Raw genomic sequence first — 26,437 nt, forward strand, 5'->3', positions numbered from 1 at the left:
CGTTCCGCAGTCCCTGCTCCCCTTCGGTCTCGGCCTCTGGCACCCAGAGGTCGCGCGCGGGTGCGGTATGGAGGCAAAGGTGGCTTCCTCGCCGGCCCCAGACGGCTCGTGCGTGGTGTCAGCAGAGGAGATCGAAAAGTGGATGGAGGAGGCGATGCAGATGGTGAGGAGCATGGGAGGGTGGGTGCTGCCGGTGCGAACTTTCTCCAGCCCCATCCCTAGCCTGGTTTTCCAGCAAAACTCCCAGGCGCGCTGCTTCACACCATCATCTGGATGGCGCTCAAATTTTCTGGGTAATCGACTGGCTTTACTCTCATAATTTTTTAAAAGTCTTTTCTCACAGTGGCTCCCGGAGAAAGGGAAGGAGAAAAGTACAGAAATTATTTGTTTTGGTGTCAAGGAGTAGGTGCTGATGTAGCCCTTCAGCTGTTCCTTGGTCTGCGCTGCCTCTCCTTCCTTCCCGTGGACGCACAGTCCCAAATCTACACGTCACAGGAGTTTGTATTTGGGACCCTCAAACGTTTCTAGTAGAAGCGAGAAAGTTGAAATGTTTCTGGTGGAGAACAGTTTGAAATGCGTGCCTGTACAATCAGCGTGCCTCTCGTTCGTTCGTTCGTTCGTTCGTTCATTCATTCATTCATTCAAAGTCTACAGGACTTTCGGCTCTCCTCGGGCTTCCTTCCCTCGCCCTGTGTAGCATTGCTGATTGAGGAGGGCGAATCAGATTTGGGTATTATCCAAGCTTTACTCTTATTTGTGTGTGCCAATGAGCTTCTTAATTGGGATTAAAGTTTGTATGGTGTATATATGTACAGCCTACTAGGACACGTTCCAAGAAATGCCTCCTGAGGCAATTTCATCACTGTGTGAATATCATAGAGTGTACTTAGCATTCCTCCTACACACTGGGCTATATGGCAAGCCTGTAACTCCTAGGCTACAGCCCATTTAGCATGTTACAGAACTGAATACTGTAAGTTATTGTAACACAATGGTAGGTGCTGGTGTATCTAAACATAGAAAACTTAGTAATAATGCAGTGCAAAAGATTTAAAAATTGAACACCTGTATAGGGCATATGCCTTGAACAGAGCTTGCTTTGGGTGAGTCAGTGAGTGAAATAGGATATTGTTGTATACAGTGTAGACTTTACAAACATTCTACACTTAGGCTACATTTTAGAAAAATATTTTTTCGCCATTCAATGTGTTAACCTTAGCTTACTGTAACTTTTTAAACTTTTTGTTAAAAGAAAAAAAAGAAAAACTAAGACACAAATACCCCCAGTAGCCTAGGCCTACAGGAGGTCGTACCAATACCATTGTCTTCCACCTCCACATCTTGTGCCTCTGCTGTTTTACAGTTAACTTTTTTTTTAACAGGTAGAAGGAATAGACTGTAATGATAAAAATGTAGTAAATACTTAAACAAGTAACATAGTAGATGATCATCATTATCAAGCTTGTGTATTTTCACCAGACCGGCAGTGCAAGTAGGGTTGTTTCTACTAGCATAACTACAAACCTATGAGTAGTGTGTGGTGCAACTTTATTACAACATCTCATGGCAATCGGATTTTTTTTTCTTTTTTTGTACCAGAGATTGAACCCAGGCACTTAACCAGAGCCACATCCCCAGCAATTTTTATTTTTTATTTTGAGACAGGATCTAAATTGCTTAGGGCCTCACTAAGTTGCAGAGACTGACTTTGAAATTGCAATGCTCTTGTCACAGCCTCCCAAGTCACTAGAATTACAGGTATGTGCCACCACCACCCAGAGGCAATAGGATTTTTTTTAACTCCATTGTAGTCTTGTAGACCATTGTCACATGCAGTCTATTGTTGATCAGATTTTCAGCATGTAACTATATACAAACAAACATACACATTTATATATAGATAAGTACATATCCATATATACATGCATTTGTGCACATACAAAATGCATATTTCATATGCATGCATAAACATATAAATATATATTAAATGCCCTGAGCTTTTCATTTCTCTGACACTGTTGTAAAATGATCTTTTTATACATGTTTTGATTATGTTCTATCCTTAATGATCTCTGGTCTCCTATAGTTAACTAATTCACAATTTTTGGTTTATTTCACAAGTTTATTGAGTGTGCTGTGCTTAACACTGAGGATTCTCCACTGAAAAACTTTGCTCTATCGTTCTCTGTTCTCAGAACTCTTGCTAAAATATAACCTCTCATTTTATTTTTCCTGTATTTATTCACTTTAACAACCAAATGTTTTTCAGTTTCTTCTGTAAGCTATGATGCACGGGAGCATTTATCATTTTCTTTTACTTATATGATGTTCTTTTAAATTTGCTACTAATACTTTAAAAAAGTGATCCTTGGTTAAAAAATCGATTTTATATTATAACTTAGGAAACAAATATATGCAATAATTTAAACAAAGGTTTCATAGAACAGTGCTTTCCTTCATATACACAGTTTTCCTGGTATTTTTATTTTAATGCATTAAAAAAATGCTAGTCATGACCTAGTAACTTGATACTCTGACTCATTCTTTAAGCCCTCTTCTAGATATATTTTTTCCATTAAATTTAGAGAATGCACAGCCTTCTGATACTTATGTGCAAATATGCATTTCAATATTAAACTTGTAATTTTTAATAAAAAATTATTTGTCCTGAACTCCTTTTTTTAAAAAAAAAATTTTTTTTAGTTGTAGTTGGATACAATACCTTTATTTATTTATTTTTATGTGGTGCTGAGGATCAAACCTAGTACCTCACATGTGCTAGGTAAGGGCTCTACCACTGAGCCAAAACCACAGCACCCTGAACTCCTTTATGTTATTAAATTCTCCACATTGGACAGGAAATTTTCTTATGATACCAAAATTTCATTATTCCTCCCAATATAAATTAGCTTTTTATTATTATAACAAAATACCTGAAATAATTAATTTATAAAGAGAAAAGGTTATTTTGGCTCACAGTTTTGGAGGTTCCAGTCCATGATCAATTGACTCCATTACTTTGGGGCATGTGGCAAGGCAGCACATCGTAATGGGAGAGTGAGAGTCCTTGTATCAGGAGCCAAGGAACAAAAGGGAAAGACAAAGAAACAAGGGTATCACAATTCCCTTCAAGGGCAAGCCCCCAATAACCTAAAGACCTCCTATTAGGCCCCAACTCCTACAACCTCCTAAGAGTGCCACACTGGAGACCAAGCCTTTAACATATGGGACACTTATCTAAACCATAGCACTACCCCAAATCATTTCAATAATACCATGCACTAGATAGTTCCTAACAGCCAGGATGAAAATACTAAAGATGCATAAAGGCTAAAATATCATAGAGTAGGTTAGTCTGCTTTCCATCACCATAAAGAATATCTGAGGTAATTGATTTATGAAGGAAAAGATTTATTTTGACTCATGGTTTTAGAGTTCAAGTTTGTGATCCTATTTTCTCCAGTGGAACTGCCCATTGGTGATGGTGGAGAGCATGTGGTGGGGCTCCAGCCTCAGCAAAAGCGAGGCGCTGAACAGCTCAGTGAGACCCTGTCTCTAAATAAAATACAAAATAGGGCTGAGGATGTGGCTCAGTGGTGGAGTGCCCCTGAGTTCAATCAAAGACCTCCCACTAGGCCCCACCTTGGAAAGGTTCCATCACCTCCTGGGGTCCAAGCCTCTAACACATGGGCCTTGGGGGGACATTGGATATGCACAGAATCAGCTGCATTTGTATCTTTCTATGGGTGAGAGATCTAGAGGGCAGATGATGCCTGGTGCTGGGAAACCATAATTTTGTTTCCCCGGTTTATTTTCATAACTTTTCTCAAGGTGCTTATCTGCTGAACTTGCTTAGATGAAACTTTTACGGACACTATCATGAAGGTAGTTTCAGAACAGCCAAGTTCAGTCATTTGTTGAGATTTTCACTTTTGAATTGGAACTGTGTTTTCTTCCCATTCTTTCACATTGTGAGTCTCTATTTTCTTTTAAGCATCTTTTCATCAAACTGCTTCAGGGCATTTCATCCACCCACCTCTGTACTATTCTGTATTTAGACTTCTGCACTAAACACATAAGTCCTTTTGTGTGACTGTGGCAGATCACTTCATCCTCATAGCTGCACTTTCTACTCTGAAATGAGATGGTTGAACTCCAGAGAATTTCTGTGATCCCTATGGCCTTAACATTGTGCCTCTCAATTCACTTATAGATATCTAGGGTGTGATTACCTAGTTTACTTCCTGTGTGAGGTTAAGGAGATCCAGTTGCTATTATTATTATTATTATTATTATTATTATTATTGTTATTGTTTGCCGATGTCTGTTTCTTCATGCCTTAATCAAAAGAGAAAAAGTATTTGTCATAAATCTTGCTCTTCATCCTGAAAGAAATTTCAAATCTTAGGTTATTTTGAGAATTACTTCTAAGAGTTTGAGATTAGACCAGAAGCATAAGTACTGTCGAATCTGTAGGCAGCAGATTAGTTGTTAATTAATTCATGGTGAGAATTTGTTTATTTGTTTTAGGATGGGAGTCTCACTATGTTGCCCAGGCTGGCCTGAAACTTGTAATCCTCCTGCTTCAGCCTCCCACAGAGGGATTACAGGTGTGTGCCACTGGAAGTGAAAATGTCCAGTATTATATGTAATGGGGAGGATACAAGTGTCCTCATAGCACATGGATAGAATAAACATATTTCTATGGCCAATATGAATCACAATATGGCTGACTGAGATGAAAGGTGAACACAGGCTAGGCGAAAACAACTCAGTCATTTCTGGGTCTTATTTTATTCATGTTTAAAATAAGAGCGTTACACTAGACATTTTCCCTTATTTAAAATTTTAGTAATAAAACAAACCTATAAGCCTAGGTTATAAGAAGAAAGGAAAAGCATTCTTTAGAAAACTTAAAATCTATTTTTTACAAAATGTTATCTAAAGTTAATGAGATTGCAAAAATCAGTACAGCCATACCAGTCTAACAGGTTTAATGTTTTTGGAAGGCAGCCTGGCATAACATTATTAACATCCACAAGACATCATTTGACCCAGTAATACAGTCGCTTCTGTAAATAGTGTAGAATGATAAAAACGATTGTCATTTCAGTGTTAGACATAATAGTGAAACTAGGGAACATATGGTATTTAGCATTAAACAAGCAGAATACAAATTGTTTTATACATATAAGTTTAGAGGTTTGCTGTGTTTAAACAGCTGCTGACCAGCAAACTGACCTTGACAGGTGCTTACCCTTTCAGCCTCAGTGTCCTCTTCTGTAAAAATGAGAATATAATATTGATGTCACGGGGCTATATAGATTAAAAGAGACAGTGTGTAAAGTGTTTAACATAATATGCTCAATACACAGAAGCTGTCATTCTGTGAATGAAGACCAAAGGAGAATATACAAAAGTCCTTAACAGAGTCAAATTATGGGTGATTTAGAAAAAGAATTATCAGTATTTTTATAGTAAAAATATAAAAATTTAATTGAAAAGATAGGATTAAAGAATAAAACCAAATAAAAATTAACAAAACTATCAGAGAATCAGAAGCAATAAATGGTAGTAGTTATATAATCTTCCTTTAGTCTACCACTAAAGGAAGAAAACACAAAAGAAAAATTATTGACTTTTCATTATATAAACATGCAAAACACCTACCTGTTTAAAAGATAACATGCAAAGTAACAAAGCAAATGGCAAAGAAAGAAAAATGCGACATATGTAAAAGGACAGGTTTAACAACCTTAATGAGTAATTTATAGATGCCTAGAAAATATATAATTTATATTGTTTTGGTCTATTCCTGTGTTTAGATTTTTGCCTAGTAATGCCATTTTTGTTTTTTTTTTTATTTTTCCCCCCCAAATAAAAATATTTTAGTGTTTTATTTTTCTGATTATATCAATAATTCAGGGTCATAAGAGATTCAAACTATAAAAGTTTAATAAATATGTTTAATGTTTAAAATAAAGGAATATATATGTACATATATATATATATACATACACACACACACATATATATGTATATAAGTTTAACAAATTATGTAAAAAATTACCTAAAAATCCTACCATCAAAAGTAACACTTCACATTTTGGGAGCATCCTTTCATATATCGCTGTCCACATAGAAACAGCTACATATACTTTTGCATAAATGGATTATATATTCTTTTTGATTATTAGCAACTTTTTTGTGATTTTACAAAAAAAAAATTATTTTTGACTTGTCATCATCCTCTCAGCCCTGCCCCATGGAACTTTCATTGCAATAGAGTAACTATCAAAAGTAGGACAAAAGATGTGCATGTGTTTTTAAAACATACAGATATTATAGTGTTGTTTTCTAAAATAATATTGCCCAATATAGTAGCTATTTAAATTTAAGTTAGTTCAAGGAAAATAAAATTCAACTTCTCAGTTGTACTAGCTACATTTCCAGTATTCAGTGACCACATGTAACCACTGGCTACCACATTGGATAACACAGAATAAGACATTTTCATTGCTACAAAAGTTTCTTTTGGTCACCACTGTTAACAATGGTCACAATTCCATTACCAGTGTGTGAAAATGTCCTGTTTCATCTGTTGAAGGGCATTTAGGTTGGTTCCATAGTTTAGCTATTGTGAATTGAGCTTCTATAAACATTGATGTGGCTGCATTACTATAGTATACTGATTTTAAGTCCTTTGGGTATAAACTGAGGAGTGCATCCTGGGTCAAATGGTGTTCCATTCCAAGTTTTCTGAAGTATCTCCATACTGCTTTCCAGAGTGGTTGCACTAATTTTCAGTCTGACCAGCACTGTATAAATGTACCTTTTCCCCACATCCTCGCCAACAATTATTATTGCTTGTATTCTTGATGTTATAGTGTTGTTTTCTAGAATAATATTGCCCAATACAGTAGCTATTTAAGTTTAAATTAGTTCAAGGAAAATAAAATTCAACTTCTCAGTTGTACTAGCTACATTTCCAGTATTCCAGGCCAAATATTTTCTCTGATAAGCAGATGCTGATCCACAGTGGAGGAGGGATGGTAGGGAAGAATGAAGGAACTTTGAACTGTGCAGAGGGGAGTGAGGGGAGTAGTGGGGCTGTGGGGATGGGAAGGACAGAAGAATGAGGCAAACGTTATTTGTATATACATGATTATATATGATTACACTACAGGTGTACCATGTGCAGCCAAAGGAATTAGAAGTTATGCTCCGTTTGTATACAATGTGTCAAAGTGCATCCCAGTGTCATGTATAAATAATTAGAGCGAAATAAATAAATAAATAAATACACAAAAAAGAAAGCGTCCTGGGTTCATTCTTTCTCCATTAGACCTGGAATCGTTCCTCGTTAATATTTGGCAGTGTGATAAGTGAGAAGATATATCCCTGTTACTTTAGTTGTTGTTGTTCCTGAGTCTTAAATAAGGCCATCAACTTTATTATTTTTTAATAAAACCATTTTTTTCATGACAGTTTTATTTTGTAGAGCTGAGCATGTGCGAAAGGTTATCATTTTAACCATCATAGCCTGCTGAGCACAGCATTCTAGAGATATGGGCTTAGAAAAATATCTGATTAAGAAACAGTGTTGTCCTCTTATGTTCCACCCACAGTGCTAGGCAGTATTTCACCTGGGCTGTGTCACTTAAGCCCCACACCAGCCTTTTGAGGTGGAAATTGTTAGTGTCTTTGGCTTCAGATGGGGACATTGGCATTGAGAAAGTTGTGATTTCCTCAAGCTGACAGGGCTGGTTAGGTGGAGCTTGGTTGGAGTCTACCCATCCATTCTGTTCTGGCCTGTGCTTCTAGTCAGGGTTGGGTTGCTCAGGGCTCAACTGCATGTTCTCTACTCTACTTTTCTCAACTTCGTTTCCCTAACTTCCACTTTGAGCATGCTAATTGGATGTTTAGTTTCTTTTCTTCTGTGAATTGCTTAGGCATATTTGCCCAGTTTTATTATTTGTTTTATATATATATATATATATATATATATATATATATATATATATATATATATATAAAATCACACTGTAGGAGTTCTTTGTGTTTTATAGCTATTTCTTGGAATAATTCACAAGGAAACAATAAACATACTATATAGGGCAGGTCTACACTTGTTTATAATGAAAGAAAAATTTGAAGAAATGTAAATGTCAAACAATTGAGGATTGAGTAAATGAATCTGATATATTCATATAAAGCAATACTTTAAACCTTTAACCTCTAAAAGATCATGTGATAAAAATTATTACCCAACCAAGGGAAATGTTTACAATGCATTTCTAAAAGAGAAAGGCAGACTGCTGCACTGTATATAAAGTGTGAATCTTTTGACTTAAAAAAAAAACTACAAAAATAGTGTGCAGGTAACAGGAAGAAAACTGAAAAACTTGTTGCCTCAGAGTAACAGTGATTATATTTTGGGGTGATGATATTATGAATTGGTTTTGTTTTTTATTGTTTTAGCCCCCCCCCATGTTTTCTTATATATTTTACCTTGTAGTTATAAAAAAAAGAGAAAGATTTACTATATATACACAAAGAGGGGAAAGAATTGCAAATTTTCTAGAATAAATTATGTTTTATCATAGTATGCATTTTGGGGGCACTTAGGATAACATTGTATTAGGCCTTGAGGAAAATTCAAAGAGAAAGCCAAGATAAACATTGATTCATTTTAATGAATGTGGCATGATCAAGTGTTCCCTGTGTGTTAGGACTTGTGCTGAGGGCTAGAGCTGCAAAGGTGAGCAAGAGCACTGGATCTAGGGCTCACCTCCTAGGATTAAGCCATGCTCAGATGGAAATGTGGATAGGAACATGTCCAGGGATGTCAGGGTTTGGTTATGAAATATCCCACAAAAGCTCCTATGGTGAAATAACTAGATTATGAGAACGTAACCTAATCACTGGTTCAATCTGTTTGATGGGTTATAATGATTTGAATGGACTACTAGGTGGTAATTGTAGGCAGGTAGGGTGTAGCTGGAGGAACTGGGTCACTGGGGGTGCTTGAGGATTATACCTTGTCCCTGGCTCTTCTTTTCTCTTCCTGCTTCCCAGCTGCCGTGAGCTGAGCAGCTTTCCTCCACCGTGCCTTTCCATGATGCTCTGCCTCACCTCAGGCCCAGAGCAATTGAATCGGCTGACCATGGACTGAACCTCTGGAACATGAGCCAAAATAAACTTTTTCTCTTCCAAGTTGTTATTGTCAGGTGTTTTAGTCACAGCGATGGAAAGCTCACTAATACAAGAGATCAACATGAGGGACAGATATAAAATACTATCACATAATCACTGTCAAGGTCCTGAGCAGTTCATTAACATAAATTATAGAATTCCTTCTGTATTTTAAGGGAAAAAGGAGATAGAGGAAAGGAAAGACTGATCAGAGGAACTGTCAGAAACGAAGAAATGAAGGATTTTGTCTACTATCTTTCTAGAACAGAGCTTCCTAACCTGGGACTCACATTATAGGGGGATCTGTGAACCCTGAAACTATCTGGAAAATTATTACGTGTATGTGCTGTCTTTTTCTATTAAGAGAATCCATACCTATCCTCAGATTCTCTATAGGGGATTTTGGCTCCAATAAAAGGTTAAGAACCACAGACCTAGAAGAATAGTGAAAAGATTCTCTGACTGCCTGGTGGGGAGGATGAGTGGGAGTTGGGAGGCCATGCTGAGGAATGTTAAGTTGATAGAGTGAAAACAGAACTGCTGGGAGTCATTTGCAGTAAGAGTCGTATCGTTTAACCTTCCTATGTTATGATGCTGTACCTAAGAGTTATTCTAGCTCATTGTTTTTTCGCCCTCATTTTTTGTCCTTAGTAGGAAATACATCTTCAGAAACTTATCAAGAGTCTCAAACACAGTCTGTTTTCTTCCTAGCCCCTCTTTTATTTTCACATCAGTTTTTGGTGGTAATGTCTTTAGAGAACATAGTCAAAACTACAACAGCTCTTCCACGCAGGAGTTTTCATTATCGATGTGGGCAATCCATGACTAGAGAGAAAAGCAAATTATACTTAAAGACAAAATGGAGACTTGTGTTCAGGCTGGAAAGAAGAGAGCTTTTGTGCTTCAATTTTGAATGTTGATCATTTGTTAGTTTATGTAAGACCAGGATGCCATTTGAAATAGTGAACTGAGCTTTGCTTTCCCAAAAAAGGCAAGGTATGTTAAATTCAGAACTGCTTGCACACATTTCAGATCCATTTTGCTTGAGCTCTTTTGTGTTTGTAAAGAAATGATCAGACTTGACAGAAGAGGTGGGAGGAGCATTGGAAAGTATGAGAGGGGATAGAGTAAAATGGATTTTCAGCTTAATTAAATCTGCTTTGGACTTGTCAGCAAAGAAAATATATGTGTGTGTTATTGGGAAACAGTTCCCTCAAACTCCTTTCCTTGGAGCCTTGTCTTACTCTCCCCATGACCCTCCTGGCTTGCCATTCTGAGTGCTCATCTTCACTCCCAGCATGGCTAACTAGGCCATTCTTCATTGGTGATGGTATCTGTCCTTTTAAGATATTCTCATCACTCCTATTTTCAAACGAGATACATTTGCTGAAAGAAAAAGAAAAAATCCAGAGGAAGAAACAGAAGGCACAAGCCTAGTCTGCTGGTGGCCTGGGAGCCGAGAGAGGCTATCAGGCCAGCAACAGCTTCTGTAGCATTGTCCCTGCTCTGTTCAGTGGGCAAGACAGGTCTGGTAGGCAATGAGAACTCCCTGTCCCTCTCACCTCCCACCTGTGCACATTCCACTTAGTTTTGGATTCTCCTTTGTGTGTTTGAAATATTCATGTGGAAATACCTAGAGTCCTTCAGGGGGTATACTTACAGAAAAGCCTTACAAGTGGCCTCCATTTGATTATTCTCTTGCCAAATGTGTTTTGTAATCCTTAAACTTTCCATGTCTCACTCTTTTGCTGACTCTTCTCTCTCCTTTTATCTCTTGACCCACTCTAAACCCAAATCCTAATAAAGTAGCTTATCAATGATGTGAATAAAATTAGAGACAGTATAGTGACAGAGAACCTTGGAGTTTATCATCTGCTAGGTACCCAAAAGTTTTTGTTGAGCAGGTGAATGGGTACAGCCAAGCTGTCTGGGCTGTGGCCCCAGCTCTCTCACATGAATGAGTTATGTGATACCCCATGCCTCTCTTTCCTCGTCTTCAACATAGGGAAGATCATGCAACTGCCTGGTGGGGTTGTAAACTAAATGAATTTATTCTTATAAAGGGAACAAGATAGTCCCAGGTGAAAGTAAGCTTGCAATATTTTCAATATCTCAGCATCTGAATATTTGAGATGTAAACAGCATTACTTCTTGAGAGGTTCACTGGGAAAGTACAATTGGAAGCTAGAAATTTAACCCATAGATAAGTCACTCTTTAGACCACTGGTTTTCATTTCCACCATTCCACCTAAATCACTTCTTGTCACTGAGTTTGACCCCAGCTGACCCCCATTTCTTCTTGGCCTACTTTTTTCTGGGGTTTTCTGTTACACTGAACACTTCTGGTTTCCTTCCTCCCTCAGTAGGCAACTCTTCTCAATTTCAGTTGCAAGATTCTTCTTGTTTACTTGTTTATTTATTAACTTTTCATTTGAAGTAATCATAAATGCACAGGAAATTGCCAAAAAAAATGTGCAGGCTGGGTGCCATTTTTACATGGAATACTCCTAAACTTTTATTGTCTCGCTTACAGTAGAAATTGTGGGACATGATGACATTCATTCTGCTATTGACATCCATTTATGCTATTGGGACTCTAGGGGATCATTTCTATAATTTTTGGAAAAGCAAAAAAAATTAAGTAGAACTTTAACATAATTCTGATGAAAGCTTTGTAAATGTTATTTCTTCTCCTTTGCAAATATATATATATATACTCTCTCTGATAAGGGCTGCTCCTGGCATGTTAAGATAGTGGTTAGTAATCGTCCTGTGGTCCCATGTGCTTCCAGTGACAAGAAGAAACTAGAGTCTTGGAAACTATGAAGGGAATTTATTCCCAAGTCTTCCTTAACAAGGACACACAGCAGAGAACATGGGTGCTGAATATTGTAACAGAGCTAGATTTGAGCAGAGAGAAAGCTCAATTGCATTTCTTTGTTCTGGTGGTCGTACATGTGCATCTTGTTTGTCCTGTATCAATTTCTCTCCTATAGCCTTCTCAAGTATTGAAGTACATCTCAGGTTTTCTACTTTGTGTTTCAGGCCAAACAAGCCCTCGAAAATACTGAAGTTCCTGTTGGCTGCCTTATGGTCTACAACAATGAAGTTGTGGGGAAGGGAAGAAATGAAGTTAATCAAACCAAAAATGTATGTGAGTTAACTAGTGTGATTACAAATGTACAGTAGCGATGGTAGTAGCAGAGGGATCCTAGGACAATTGAGGAGAAGATGAGACTGAACATGGCCCCCGAGGTAGGCACCAGTGCTGAGGTAGTTTTCTTTAATATGTCTCTCTTTTTAAAAATGCTTTTTTCAGATTATAATAGTAATACAATGTTTTGTTTAATTTAATTAATTAATTAATTTGTTTGTTTGTTTGTTTATTTATTTCCATACCGGGGATTGAACTCAGGGGCACTCGACCACTGAGCCATATTCCCAACCCTATTTTGTATTTTATTTAGAGACAGGGTCTTACTGCGTTGCTTAGTGCCTAGCTATTGCTGAGGCTGGCTTTGAATTTGCGATCCTCCTGCCTCAGCCTCCTGAGCCGTTGGGATTATAGGCGTGTGCCACTGTGCCTGGCTTGTTTTATTTTAGAAAAACCTAATGAAGTTATAAAATCGTAGGGGATAAGATTTTCTGGTTTTCTATTTCATAGAGTTTTATGTTGACCCTTGAGTGAAACCCAAGAGTGGATTCTGTTATCTCAGTGTGTCAGCATGGAAGAAACAAGTCTAGCTCCTTTTTAAGCAAATCAAATATGTGAAAACTCCACTTTGCAAAGGAGATCAATGTACTTCTCCATGCATTCTTTGTTTCCTTTAAGCGTTTTCTTCCTAGTAAATCAGTTTATAACTTTGGAGGGAGGAATAGAAGAATTATATAAAGGAACCTATTTTTGTGTCAGATAATTCAACAGAATAAGGTCTCCAGCACCAGCTGTCTGTAGCCATGTGTAGTGCATGTGCTCCAAGGGCTTGTGGTTTTCTCTTGGTTGGGTGGGAATTGCATGGTTTAAGGCAGTGCTCCTTAGACATGGTGTCACAACAGTGTCATAGTAGGTATACTTGGGAAGTGGAAGTGGAAGGGAAATACTAAAATTTATGATTATAAATCCACATGGATTCAAGGATAACTTTGATCTTATCATGTGATCTTGGGAGCCAGAGAACAATCTAGTGTTGGTACCCAATGCTGCTAATGCCTTTAAAGTTCATCTATCACATGTATCAAAAATAAAAAAAGAACCTGCGATTTAGCAAAACAAGTAGAGTAGGAATCCAAATTCACAAAGAAATAGTTATGAGGATATCAAAACATCTGTGAGATAAGTAATAATCATAATACAGCAGTTAAAAATGAATTTATTGATGCTTGCCTAGGAATTCTGTTTTTTATTGTTGTTTTGGGCACCTAGGGATTGAACTTGGGGGCATTTAATCACTGAGCCACATTCCCGGCTCTTTTTCAGTCCTTTTTATTTTGAGACAAGGTCTAAGTTGCTTAAAACCTCAATAAATTGCTGAGGCCAGCTTAGAACTCCTGCTCTAACCTCCAAATTTGCTAAAATTATAGGTGTACACCACAGCACCTGGCATGGAATTCTGTTTTAAACAGTCATTGTATCTCCCAATTTGTGTTCTGTAGTTGGTATGATATCTTTAGCATGAGAATTTTGAATGACCTGACAATATCCATCTAATCCCATCTAGACCCATCTAATCTATTCCATAACCTGGATTTCTTCTATATCTAAAAATTAAGCAAGGTCTATTCTGGTATCACGTGTTATATAGATGACCCTAATATGCACAGAAAGACTCTGGACCCTAAATGAGGAGACCTAAATTCTACTTTTGTTCTGATACTACCACCACCCCGTCAACACCACCAGCTCCTCTCCCTATGCCTTTAATACACGCTAACATAGCTTAACTTTCATTTCTAGAAGGAGTTGACAGAGTTGATTCAGTGCAATAATATTTATCAGGAGCTCTGGGGAGATATGATTCAGGAATTTTGAACCTGAGTTTTAAAGAGAAGCTACAATGGGGAGACATTTTTTTAACCTTTCCAGGAGTTTCAGTATGATGTCAAGATTGGCAGTCTCTTTTCTAAAGTAACTTCCGTGTGAGTTTCTGATTCTATAATTTACCCACATATCTCCCCTGGCCAGCTTTGCTCCCATCAGCCTCTGGCTTCCATGGCATCTTGGTCACAGTTCCAGCACTTCTCACACCATGCCTTAGATCATAGCACCTTTCAATTGGCCTCATCCAATTTTATGCTCATTGAGGGCAGTGATGTTTTTTTATCCTATGCAGAATTTATTTAGGACTGTGCTTTGTATATATTTAGCACTCAGTGTAAATTATTGATAAATGCTATTGTAATGGATATTATAAATAAGTATTTTATAGAGGATCTATGATCTACATTAAGCTATTTAATAAGGGGAGAAGAAAAGGGAAAGAAACCTAGCCAAGAACATATATGCAACACTGTGTTTCATGTAATTCAGCTATTACATGCATTATGAGGTGTGTAGGGGTAGATATCAGTGCACCCCATTTTACACATGGGGAAACCAAGGCTTAAAGAAATTAGTTAATTTTCCCAAGACTACATAATTAGTATCATCACTGTCAGGATTCAAATTTAAATGCAGTCAATTCCACATGCTGTGTGATTTCTCCTGTAGTGTGCTGTCTCCCTTGAGGTATCTGAGATTCATACCAAATCTCTGTTTCTCTCCAGCCTGCCGGTATATAAAATCTCATTCCCCAAAATGTAAATGATGACATTCCAGTAAGCTAAATATAGATTTGCTTACAGTGAGGTCAGTGACAGCCTTGAGAATATATTTGAAACTGGAACTTAAGCTTATAAAAATTTTAAGCTTCCCCTAAAATATTCAGAAACCATAGATGTCTCTTTTTTTTTTCTTTTTGAGACTTTTCTCTGGCATTTTAATTGCAAGTGTCCCCTAAGGGACTTAGGAAGTTAACTAAATACAGAAGGATTTGTTCAGCATCTTAGATGAGGGGGTCTTCTGCTGGTGAGGCTATGATACATGAACTGGGGAGTAGACTATCAGCTGCTAAGGATGTCCTAGAAACACATTCATTAAAATGGCAGAAATGATGGGCATCTATTTTTGTAGTTAAATTTTGTATATTTGTAGAGTATCTGTTATATGAAGCAAATGATATTGTGTAAACATCTCTTTCTTTTAAGGCTACTCGACATGCAGAGATGGTGGCCATTGATCAGGTCCTGGATTGGTGTCATCAGAGTGGCCAGAGTCCTACTACTGTGTTTGAACACACTGTGCTATATGTCACTGTGGAGCCGTGCATTATGTGTGCAGCTGCTCTCCGCCTGATGAGTATCCTTTGACTTCATAGGACTGTGTCTTATACCCGTCCCCTATCAGAAAGTGACCAAACACAAAACCTGTTTTCTTCCTTCTTTTTTGACCCTGGGGATTCAACTCAGGGCCTTACTGCACATGCTAGTCACACATTCTCACTGAGCCACACCCTGGCCCTCTGTTTTCTAACACAAGAAAACAAATTTATAAAGCACATCGTAAAACATTGTGTATCTTGGCAAAAAAAAGGGAAAGTTTAAAATAAAATTACCTATTTCTTTTTGTATCAATACATGTAGAACTCTTGAACAAATAAGCTAGAAAAAGAAGAGCTGGAGGGCTGGGGATATGGCTTAAGTGGTAGCGCACTTGCCTGACATGTGTGAGGCACTGGGTTCGATTCTCAGCACCACATAAAAATAAAATAAAGATATTATGTCCACCTAAAGCTAAAAAATAAATATTAAAAAAGAAAGAAAACTAAGGATAAATAGTAAATTAAGTTAAAGTAAGTTATAGGAGAAGTTCGGAAGAATATGCACCAAAGTTTAAGCTTGGATAATGGTTTAAATTTTTTTCTTTCTTCGTTTATCTGTCTTTTTTTTTTTTAATAAGAAAATTTAAGCCAAAAATAAATAAGTTAAAAAATTATTTGTGATACTATAATTATCTGCAAATGGTAAATTATTTACATTATAATTCTGGGTTGTGTCTTGCTTAGAGTAAACAATATAAATACGGGGTGTAGTCAGCCTAAAGATCTTTTCAAAAATTATATGAAAATAAAGAAACTTAGTTTCACACTGGTATTTTCATGTACTTTTTAAACTATATATGTTGAATAATTTTATCACTTTAAAAATAATGCAGAGGTTTGTATTGGGGCACGGGGTATATTTTACTTAGGGACAGAAGCAGAAGCAATCTGTTATTTTTAAAAGATAAAAATCCCCAGATTGAATTTCAGCCTCTTTTCTGGCTCCAATTCTCGTGTTTCTGGAAAAGCGATTTAGGAAAAAGTAGAGAGTGCGCTAAACTAAAAGCTGAGCAACTGCACACTCGGTTTCCATTCTGTAGCAATTGTTAAATATCACTCTTTAAATACTTTAGACCACTTTCTTTTGTGTAGCTGGATTGTGTCGTGTTTAGGACTGACCCTAGCTTCACTGTCTTGCAGAGAGCAGCCTGAGCTTTCTTTCCACCCCCATTTTGCCACCGTACTTCCTGTACTATGTATAACCTTAATTCTGTCTTATAAATCCCACTGGTCGTCTATGGCTGTCAGAATGAACGATTTGGTGGTTGTGGCTCTGTCCTGAACATTGCCTCTGCGGACTTACCAAATACGGGGAGGCCTTTTCAGGTAATATGACCTGCTTATGCTTCTTCTTTCTCTGATTGCATTCATCTCACTTATAGTGTGTGGTTGGTGTTCCAAGAAGCCATGTCAGAATCAGACAGGATCTAGGGACCCCGAGGGTGGGCTCCTTTAAACCCCCACGGAGGACAACAGGTAAGTTTCTTGTCAGTGTCCCCTCTCTTCACTCACAGCTTCTCCTGACCTTCCCCTGGCTCCTGACAACCTTCACCACAACAGGTAGATTAAGGAGCTGCTGTCAGAGCTTTCACTCACTGAATATTACCTGCTCCAGGATGGACCAACTTTGGGGAGGCTTAGCCTGTGTCCATGTCAGTAGATAATATTTTAAGTGAACACAATATTCTTCCAATCATTTTGCTTGATCACCACTTACCTACTAGCAATCACTGTAATTTTATTTTCCCCTGGCCTTCTTAATGTTGAAATTTCTTCCAGATTCAAGAATCTACATCTTTCATTTCTTAGAAATTCTGCTTTCTTTGTGCTCTTGCCACATCTTCCACATTTTTATGGTTAAGAGTGTAAGCATTAGGAATTTATATGCATCCCAGACCAGACTCTGACATGAATTGTTGTTCTCTCCAAGATGTAAGGTTAACCCCAAAGTATTGTATTTTCAAAAGAAAAGGATTTAACAAATGGTGAACCTTGGGCAGTTCACTTTAATCCCTTGGGTATTCTTAGATAAGGACCTATGAAGGGCTAAATTTGGCTGCATCCCACTGAGAACAAGTTTTGTAGAACGTTCTGTCTGAATTTGCCCAGCTGGACATTAGCTTTCTTAACAACTGCTATACATCTGAGAATAGATGCCTTTAACATCACATTGAAAGAAACTGTAATGGGATGATGGAAAGTGAACAGTACAATTTCCCTGATCATTAAAGACATCAGCAAAATCAGTGGATTTTTTTTCCATCACTTCTATGAGTAACTGAAACTTTAATTGCATAACTCTTTGCAAATGGATTGCTGACTCTGTGCAGTACTTCTTTTTGGGAATGATCTAAAGAATTTCTCAGAGGTTTTGGGCAGAACAAAATGAGCCCCAGGATATCAGACATGGATGGAACATTTCTCTCTGAGACGTCATCGATGTGAGGCCACAACCATAGTCCTTTTTCCCTGATATCTCTGCACAGAGTCAGAGAACCTAAAGTCTGGATGAACCTAAAAACATTCATTTGCAGTTTGTACACCAACTACATAAGCTCAATTAGAACTGAATGGCCACAGCTTGAAGCTGTATATCTAGGTTTGATGCTCAAGTATGAGTTTTAAAAGTGTTTTGAAATTCTAAAGAAACATGGATGCCCTAGCTTTCTGGATTCTGTATTTTCCTACTTTCTTTGGCTGGATTCAGCAGGCAGGGGATGACAGGAAAGTAGGTTCTCTTTTCTTATTGTAGAATTATATATTCTATAAGCAGCAGGAAAGTTCATAGAAAAGACCAACAGAACTGTTCTTTTCAAAGAAGATGTCAATTCATTTATAATACCTGCTCTGTCTTAAAGATTTTTTTATTTTAATAATAATGTGTGCTTTTTACTAAAGCCACAAATCTGTAGCTACAATGGATACTTGCAAATAGTATCTTGATATCTTAGCACAACACAATTTCCTTCTCCACCTGTAATCCCAAGAGCCTTTTCCCTGCCTACATATCTGAATCACCTGGAGGGCTTTGGTGCTCAGTCTTTGCCCTTATTAAACCAACGGAATGAGAAGGCAGGGCATGAGCACTGCTGTGTTTGAAGGGGCCTCCCAAATGATTCTACTAAGCAGCTGGGATTGAGAACCATTGCTCCAATTCCATGGGAGAGGAGAGGGCTTTGCATGTGCACTAGGGTGCTGCTCTCCAGAGCAAAGGTAGGAGTCCTGGGGTACCAGCTCCTATAGACAGAAAGCCCAGGACACCTGTGCAGACACCAAGCAACAGTAGTTAGAATAATAATATACAAAGGAAGAGAAGATGCCTGAGGCAGGTGTGGAAAGAAGGTGTGGAAGAGAAGATGCTAAGATGAGTTAAGGAGGTGGAAAGAAGACCAGGGTTTTGGTATGTAGGGGCCCTTAGAATATCTGAGCAGCAGCATCAGTGGAGTCGAGAACATAAGCCATTGACGGTGAGATTGACAAGGAAATGAGAGTGAGAGGGAAGTCTAGAATGTTCTGGGGCAGGAGCAGGACATTTGCTCTGAGGAGACAGGTGAATTGACAGTGTGGTTACCACGGGGAGGATGTGTGGGGGCTTTGTGTGTTCTGAGCCTAGCTCCTCCTGATGCAGACACAAGTACACATTCCAAGGAGAAGTTCATTAAAAATAAGAGCAGACTAGGCTGGGGTTGTGGCTCAGTGGTAATGAGCTTGCCTAGGATGTATGAGGCACTGGGTTCGATTCTCAGCACCACATATAAATAAATAAAATAAAGGTCCATCAACAACTCAAAAATATTTAAAAAAAAAAAAAAAGAGCAGAACTGGGAGAACAGTAGGACCTTATTTTACACCAGTCTTTGTACCCCAGACTCAGGAACCATTGGGGCATGGTCTCAGAAATGACCTCTAGCTTAAAGACAGGAAGAAAGACCATGATCTGGAGGACCCCCCTACCCATGAGGCTGAATGCTGTGCATTCAGTCTTTGGCATCCTTAAACCATCATGTTTTAAAGACCATCTAGAAATAATGGGGTGTCAGTGGAGGTGGATGGTGCCAACTGGGGTTATGCTGGGGATGTGCTTGTGGGGCACAGTACACCCAAGGTTTGATGTCTTAAGAAATGTTTTCCATGGTGTCATCAGCATAACAGGGATTCCCTTGATCTGCTTTCAATCCCAAGTCGCAGTTCTCATTAAGAATGTCAGCAGTCTGGTCCTTGGGTGGACACAGTCTTCCTTCTGATGGCTTCCAGGTGTTCAGTTCCTATCAGACTCTTCCTCAATCACAGCAAGGTCTTTCTCTTTGGAATGTGTGCCCTAGCTACAGACAGGAGTGTCATTAGGGATGCTCTGTGCACCACTGGCTAATGGCCATCTCAGTGTCTCTCTCTCTCTTCTCTCTCTCTCTCTCTCTCTCTCTCTCTCTCTCTCTCTCTCTCTCTCTCTCTCTCTCCCCCTCCCTCTATTTCTCTCTCTCTCCTGAAAAATCTTGGCAAAGCCAGCCTCTGGGCTGGGAACTGCCCCCTCCTGCTTGGGGGTAGTTGTGGGACCCTGACGTATCCCTGTGGCCCCCAGAGCCTGGGCCCTGGCCACCTTGGGGCCCATGCCTGGCTGCCTGTGGCCTGCTACCCTGAATGCTGCTTGACCATGTGTTGTGCAGGCTTAGTTGCCAGCCCAAGGATATGTCCACTTCTTTAAATATCCTTCAAGTTTTTCACCTTCTCCATATAATATTACCTATAATATCACTCCCTACTAGTATCACAACTTCTTATATTTATTCTTTCACATGTTTTGATTTCCCCTCTCCAGTTAGGTCCCAAAGATAGAACAAACACTTTTTAAAAATCTTCTGTAGCAAAAACTGACAAACTTTTTATATAAAGGGCAGATAGTATATATTTTAGCCTTTATGAGCCACAGTATCTCTGTTGCAGAGCATTTTTTAAACAAATCTTTAAAATTTATAAACCATTCTTAACTCACCACTCTTGGCTGTGAATTGAATTTAGTCCACCAAGTATAGATGGCCAACTCCAGTTCTGTAGCATCAAACACTTAATGAGCCACCACCAATAATAATATAACAGCAGATAAAAATAGTTAATGCTTTAAAAGCACTTGTGATACACCAGGTATTTAATAGGTATTATCTCATTAAATCCTCATGACTTCTCTCTGAGCAAGTGCTGATACCTATGTTATACATGTGAGGCATGGAGTTTAAGTACCTTATTCAAGATCACACAGCTAATATCTCCAGTAATAGTTGCTTGAGAGTGATGTTTGAAGCTAAATGTCTTTTCCTTTATAAATGTGCTTCTTTACCCATAGTAATATCCCCAAGGGATATTACTATGGGTAAATATTATCTGAAATCTCTTCGCCTAACTGTGTATGTGTTGCTGTTTTTAAGGCCTACAACACACACTCATGGGCAGGTGTTCATTTCTCACTTTTCTCATTTCCTCAGTGCATTCCTGGGTATCGGGCTGAGGAAGCAGTACAACTGCTGAAGACTTTCTACAAACAAGAAAATCCAAATGGTCAGTTTTCCCCTCTTCCAATAATGTCCCTCCCCTAAAGCAAATCAGTGTGAAGAGAGTCTTCATTTTCTTTTCTATTCTTTTTACAGCCCCTAAATCGAAAGTTCGGAAGAAGGATTGTCAGAGATCGTGAACTTGTTTTGAGAAAGACTAATCCACACAGTGACCTGCACAAAATTCCTGGCCTGAAAGCTGTTGACATTGATGAATCATATGTTTATATGTTGTTTCTCTGTGGGAAAATGGTGCCTCTCATCATTTGCTCTGTTAAGGGAACAAATTAGCACTTTTTAAAAGTCTGACAATTGTAAACAACTATTAGCTTTTCCACAAGCTGAAAGAACATTTTAAGAAGGGGGAAGAAATTAAGGTTTGAGGTTTTAGGAATTAGCAAACAGTGCATGCCCCTCAGCCACAGCATGATGCCCAGTCCAGGAAAGGGCTGACTTTTCAGGGAAAGTGCATCCAGCCCTAGTGACCTGCTTCTGTCTGAGCTAGCAAGTGCCAGGCTAGGACTTGTTCTCCAGGCCTGGCCTTTCAGGGTTGGATTCCTCCCTAGGGACTGGGCCTGGCTTTATTCTAGATTGCATATGAGTTGTATAGATATGATCATGATTATATAGTCCATAGTATAGATTTTTTTCTTTTATAAAGCATTTAGAGAAAATGCATACTTAAGTCCTTGAAGGTCATTTTTAAGTTATAGCATATTGCTATAATAAAGCCTTATTTATGCCTTCTTTGAAAAGGAATAGTCTTAAAAGTAAAACATAAAAGTGGAAATGATACAATTCCTTGTTTTTGAGCAACTGTTTTGTGCCAGGGTCCTGGAACAAAACAAAGAATTCTTCCCTTGTGGCAAAGGGAGACAGATCATAAATATAGCCAATCACGTGGTTTACTGAAGGGTGATAAAATTGGGGGTAATGCTAGATAAGGGTATGGGCACACCAGTTGGTGATAGGAATGCTAGTTGCAGAATCTAAAATCAAAGTTATTTTTGTTTAAATATAATAAACTTTAAATTTAATATCCAAAATCTGAAACTGTAAACTCGACACAGGAGAGAGTACCCACTGCAGAAGCCCCAGGCGGTCACCTCACCCACTGCAGTAAGGGTCACTGATGCCAAGTGCCACTTTGTAGAGCCTCCCTGGGAGCAATGTGCTTCTCTAGCCAGAAGGGGGCCTCACCGTTCCAGCAGAAGCCCAGTGCCAGGCCCTGGGTGGCAGTGCCTTCTCAGTGCATTTCTTCAGTGGATTCATTTCCTTGATGCAAAGCATCTGTATTTGTTGGTTCTGCCTTTGAGTGATGTCTCTGACTTGTTTGTTTTGAATTACATTACAGGCTGGAATGTAATTGTGGTGGAAGTATTTTTATATCACTGAGAGTAGCAGCTAATCACAGTTACATGCTTCAGAGGATTTATAATTGCTTGGTTTTGTGCATCTGTGTTCTTACTGCATTTGGGAAGTTTTATGGAGAAGAATATGCATGATTTAAAATCGACAATAATGTTACAGGCACCTTCTCTTTGATTTTTACCTATTTTTAAAATTGTCTTCTCATTAAATTTTAGTGCCTTGACTAGTTTGTTCTTTTTAGCAGTTGGTCATAATTCACTTCTGGCTCCTTATGCTTTTCTGCAAGCAGACTTCATTTCATTTATTGTCTGTATACCATCTTCTTGGAGATTATTTGTAGGACAAACAACCTGGAGGGTCTTCCCTCTGTAGAGTAGCACGCAGAATCTGGCTGAGCACCTTAAGCCAATAGGTTCTTAGCAAACATTTGCTAAATTAAATCATTAGTTGAAACTTGGGGAAAAATGAATAAGGAGACTAAGATAAAGACACAAAGTCAAAAATGGTATATGGGTATATTATCCCAGAGACAGTAATTACTAAGAATCAAAACAAAGCAATAAGCAGGGAAAGATAGAAAAGAGACTATACATACATATGTTCTGTTTTTGTTGTGTTTTGAAGAATGGGTAAGTAGTATTTCCAGATTCTTTAACATGGATGAACACTTTAATTTCGGTTTACCACCTTTTCAGGTCTCTCTGTGACTGATTCTAAGTCTGTGCTGAAGTTTCGGACACATGCATAGTTATGTCTATTGCTTTGGTAGAAAATCAGTTAAGATGGCACATTGTACCCTGGAGGCCAGCACTCCCAAGTGCTGATGCAAGACCACTGTGGGTGCCACAGACATTGCAGCTGCAGAATTCAGACAGCAATATTCATGTAGTGACCCCAGTTCCTGAGTACCATGTTCTCCAGTGACTTAGCCATTGCTTAAAATATGAATATGTCTCAGCTCAAAAGTTTGCTTTCCATTCATTGATACTGACAGTGCCTACCTAAGAGAACAGCTAAGAAACTTGCTTTGTCTATGATGGTTCTGGAAGAAGTGGGTTACAAAAAGGTTTTAAAGTCACTTTCCTGTTTAGAGAAATTGAGGGGAAATTATTAGATCTAAGCCGCTAGAGTATCCAATGTTTGCTGGTTTTTGCAACAAACTCTGCTGAAGATGGGTGGTATGTAATGTTTTGGCAGACTTCAATCACTGATAAAATATCATGTTAAAATATCTTTGTGCTTTCTTGTTACTTGGCACGAGCGCTTCTTCCTGTGTTGTATTTGGAATATAATGGAGAGAAATTAGATAGCCAAAAATCCCAAGCATTATTAATTTTTCTTGTAACTGTACTTGGAAAATTGTAAATATCATGCATCATGGCCCTTTGCTCTGAATTTCTTCAGTATCTGATAGGTAAAAGATATTTCTTACGTTACCACTGTACAGTTAATGATTTCAGGAAATTTTACATTGATGTACTTTAGGGCTGGGGTTGTGGCTCAGTGGTGGAGTGCTTGTCTGGCACGCATGAGGCACTGGGTTCAATTCTCAGCACCACATATAAATAAATAAAAAGGTCCATTAATAACTAAAAAAATTTTAAATAAAAATAAAATAAAAATTGATGTACTTTATCATTGGTATTCCCATTTTGCCAATTAGTTCAATTACTCCCTTTTGCAAATTTCCTCTACTCTCCCTACAATACCAGATCCCTTCTAGGGTCAGATGTTATATTTAGTTTTCTTGTGGAACCCAAGGCCTGGCCCATGCTCTACCACTCTACCATTGAGCCCCACCCCAACCCCACAGGCAGTTTTTAATAGCATGGCCATTCTGCCCCTCCACTGCCTTTACTTCTGCTGCTGCTTTATCATCTTCTAAATAGACTGATCCTTTTTAAAAATTTATTGGTGTTCTCTCATGATTAGATTCAGACCATGCACTCAGAGGATACAATATTCCCCTTAGAGTACCACATCTAGAGGCACAAAAGGCCGTTGACTCCACTGGTGATGTTAACTTTGGTCACCTGGTCAAGATATCTGAGTTATTCACTATATAATTGGTTTTCCCCCTTCATTGCAATGAATAAGCTATCTGTGGGAGAGGACTTTTACATTTTTAGGAGAAAGTTCATTGGACACTGATAGAAAGGAAGGAAGGAAAATTAATGATACAAAATTTAAAGCAGCTATTGAATTATTAGACTGCATTTTCCCTCTGATACTATGCCTGTCCAGAATACACAAAGTTCTTTTTCTAGTAAGAATATTTTAAATTGCACCGTCTTTTAAAAAAATTTTTACATGGTGCTGAGGATGGAACCCAGTGCCTCACACATGCCAGACGAGTATGCTACCCTTGAGCCACAATCCCAGCCCCAATAGCACTGTCTTAATAAAAGATAGAAGGAAGCCACAGATGTAAGTTCTTTCCATCTTCCTCCTCAGCAAAAGTAAATTTCATATGACTGATAGAATTCCAAAAATTCTAAGATATTTCTGACATTGGAGATGGCAGAGAGTGATCCAGTAGGATATAGAACCCTAGGTAGGTAGTCATTTGGCCACAAAATGTGAGTCTTCCTGGGTTTCCATAGAGACATCTCATCTAGGCTTAAAATGCTTTAAGCCCTGCTACTTAAGTGTCAGTAAAAACAGCAAAAGTTGGGACTTTTTAAAAAATCATTTTATTGTTATTTTTTAGTGTAGGTTCCCTGTTAAAAATCTCCAGGGAAGCCAAAGCTTGTCCTTCCCAGGCGTTCTGCATCAACTGGCCTTGAGTAGCCCCAGGGAAAAGAGGCTTCAGGAATTGGTTTCCCTGCCTTTTGGCAAAGGAATGAGACTGTGTTGACTTCATCGATGAAGACAACTGCCAGCTATTTCCTTACTTCATAAATTGCTAATTGTGTGTGGTGAGGAGAGGAGTGATGGGCCACGTTATTTTTATGGGTGAGATTGGCATAAATTGTGGTGAGAGTTTGACAACTGTAGGGTCTTATGTTTTTCCAAGTTGAGTTAATAAAAGCAGGTTCGTGGGATTGTTTCTTACCTGCTTTTTAAGTGGATTTTTACCTGGCTAACCCTGTGTCTCCATGACTCGCAAGGAGGCTCTAGGTTGCTGTTTGACAAAGGCTGTCCTCTTGACCAAACTTGAGTCAAGCTCCATGCCCTCAACCAGGCCTCAGCCATGGCCAGCTGCACCTCACTGGGCCTGCATAGTCTAGCCCATCGTTAGCAGGAATCCTGCTAACTCAGAGAGAATCTCTAACCCTCAATATCATATTCTATTTCTCATCCCCTGCCTGATGGGAAAGTCCTTGGCTTGCCTTCAGCAAGAATCCTAAATTGGTTTGGCAAGAACTCTCCTACCTTTAATGTTGCCCCTTTCCACCCACTGATCCCCTTATCCCCTTGTTGGTTATCAGTCTCCACTTCTGTGTTTAGGGTTGAGCCCAGTCTTTCTCCCCTATTGTGCTGTTCTTGACACCAACCACTATAATCCTGAATAAAATCTTCCTTTCCATTTTCACAAGTGTCAGAATATTTTTTCCTTCCATCCGTTGAACATGAGCCTGAGAATCTAGAACAAGAATCCACGAAGTGTGGCTGATGGGCCAAATTCAGCCCCATATCTGTTTTCATACCACTCATGAGTTAAAACATATTTTTACTTTTCTAAATGGTGGTGGGGGGTGTTAAAATAATACTTATTGACCCAAGAATCTTACATGAAAATAAAATTTCAGTGTTCTTATCATTGGATCACAGCCAGCCCTTTTTTTTCCCCATATTGTCTATAGTTGCTTTAGTGCTACAATGACAGAGTGGAATGTGGTGACAACCATGTGGCTCAAAAAGCCTATTTAGTGTCTGCTCTTTAAGAATATTCACTGCCCACTGGCCTAAAGT

The 26,437-nt window shown here is 38.5% G+C and overlaps 1 protein-coding gene across 2 annotated transcripts; it reads left to right on the forward strand.

The window, feature by feature from the left end:
• Positions 1–30: 30 nt before the first annotated feature.
• Positions 31–26,025, forward strand: Adat2 (adenosine deaminase tRNA specific 2). Of its 2 annotated transcripts, none has more exons than XM_076859676.2 (6): positions 31–163; positions 12,241–12,345; positions 15,439–15,589; positions 16,831–16,937; positions 21,086–21,158; positions 21,248–26,025. In XM_076859676.2, exons 1-6 carry the CDS (start codon positions 68–70, stop codon positions 21,289–21,291), a joined length of 576 nt encoding a protein of 191 aa, XP_076715791.2. In that variant the 5' UTR covers positions 31–67; the 3' UTR covers positions 21,292–26,025. The 2 variants fall into 2 exon arrangements, with proteins under 2 accessions (XP_076715791.2, XP_076715792.2); XM_076859677.2 differs by lacking the exon at positions 31–163 and adding an exon at positions 4,539–4,610.
• The last annotated feature ends 412 nt before the right edge of the window (positions 26,026–26,437 follow it).

Source organism: Callospermophilus lateralis, chromosome 6, assembly GCF_048772815.1.
Source record: "Callospermophilus lateralis isolate mCalLat2 chromosome 6, mCalLat2.hap1, whole genome shotgun sequence".
NCBI classification, from domain to species: Eukaryota; Metazoa; Chordata; class Mammalia; order Rodentia; family Sciuridae; genus Callospermophilus; species Callospermophilus lateralis.

What these genes read in the sequence shown, in the direction of transcription:
- Adat2 (XM_076859676.2), top strand. Translation starts at nt 68, where the DNA reads ATGGAGGCAAAGGTGGCTTCCTCGCCGGCCCCAGACGGCTCGTGCGTG. An exon ending in AAGTTAATCAAACCAAAAAT is followed by an intron (nt 12,346 to 15,438) that starts GTATGTGAGTTA and finishes CTTTCTTTTAAG; the next exon opens with GCTACTCGACATGCAGAGAT. An exon ending in ATACGGGGAGGCCTTTTCAG is followed by an intron (nt 16,938 to 21,085) that starts GTAATATGACCT and finishes TCATTTCCTCAG; the next exon opens with TGCATTCCTGGGTATCGGGC.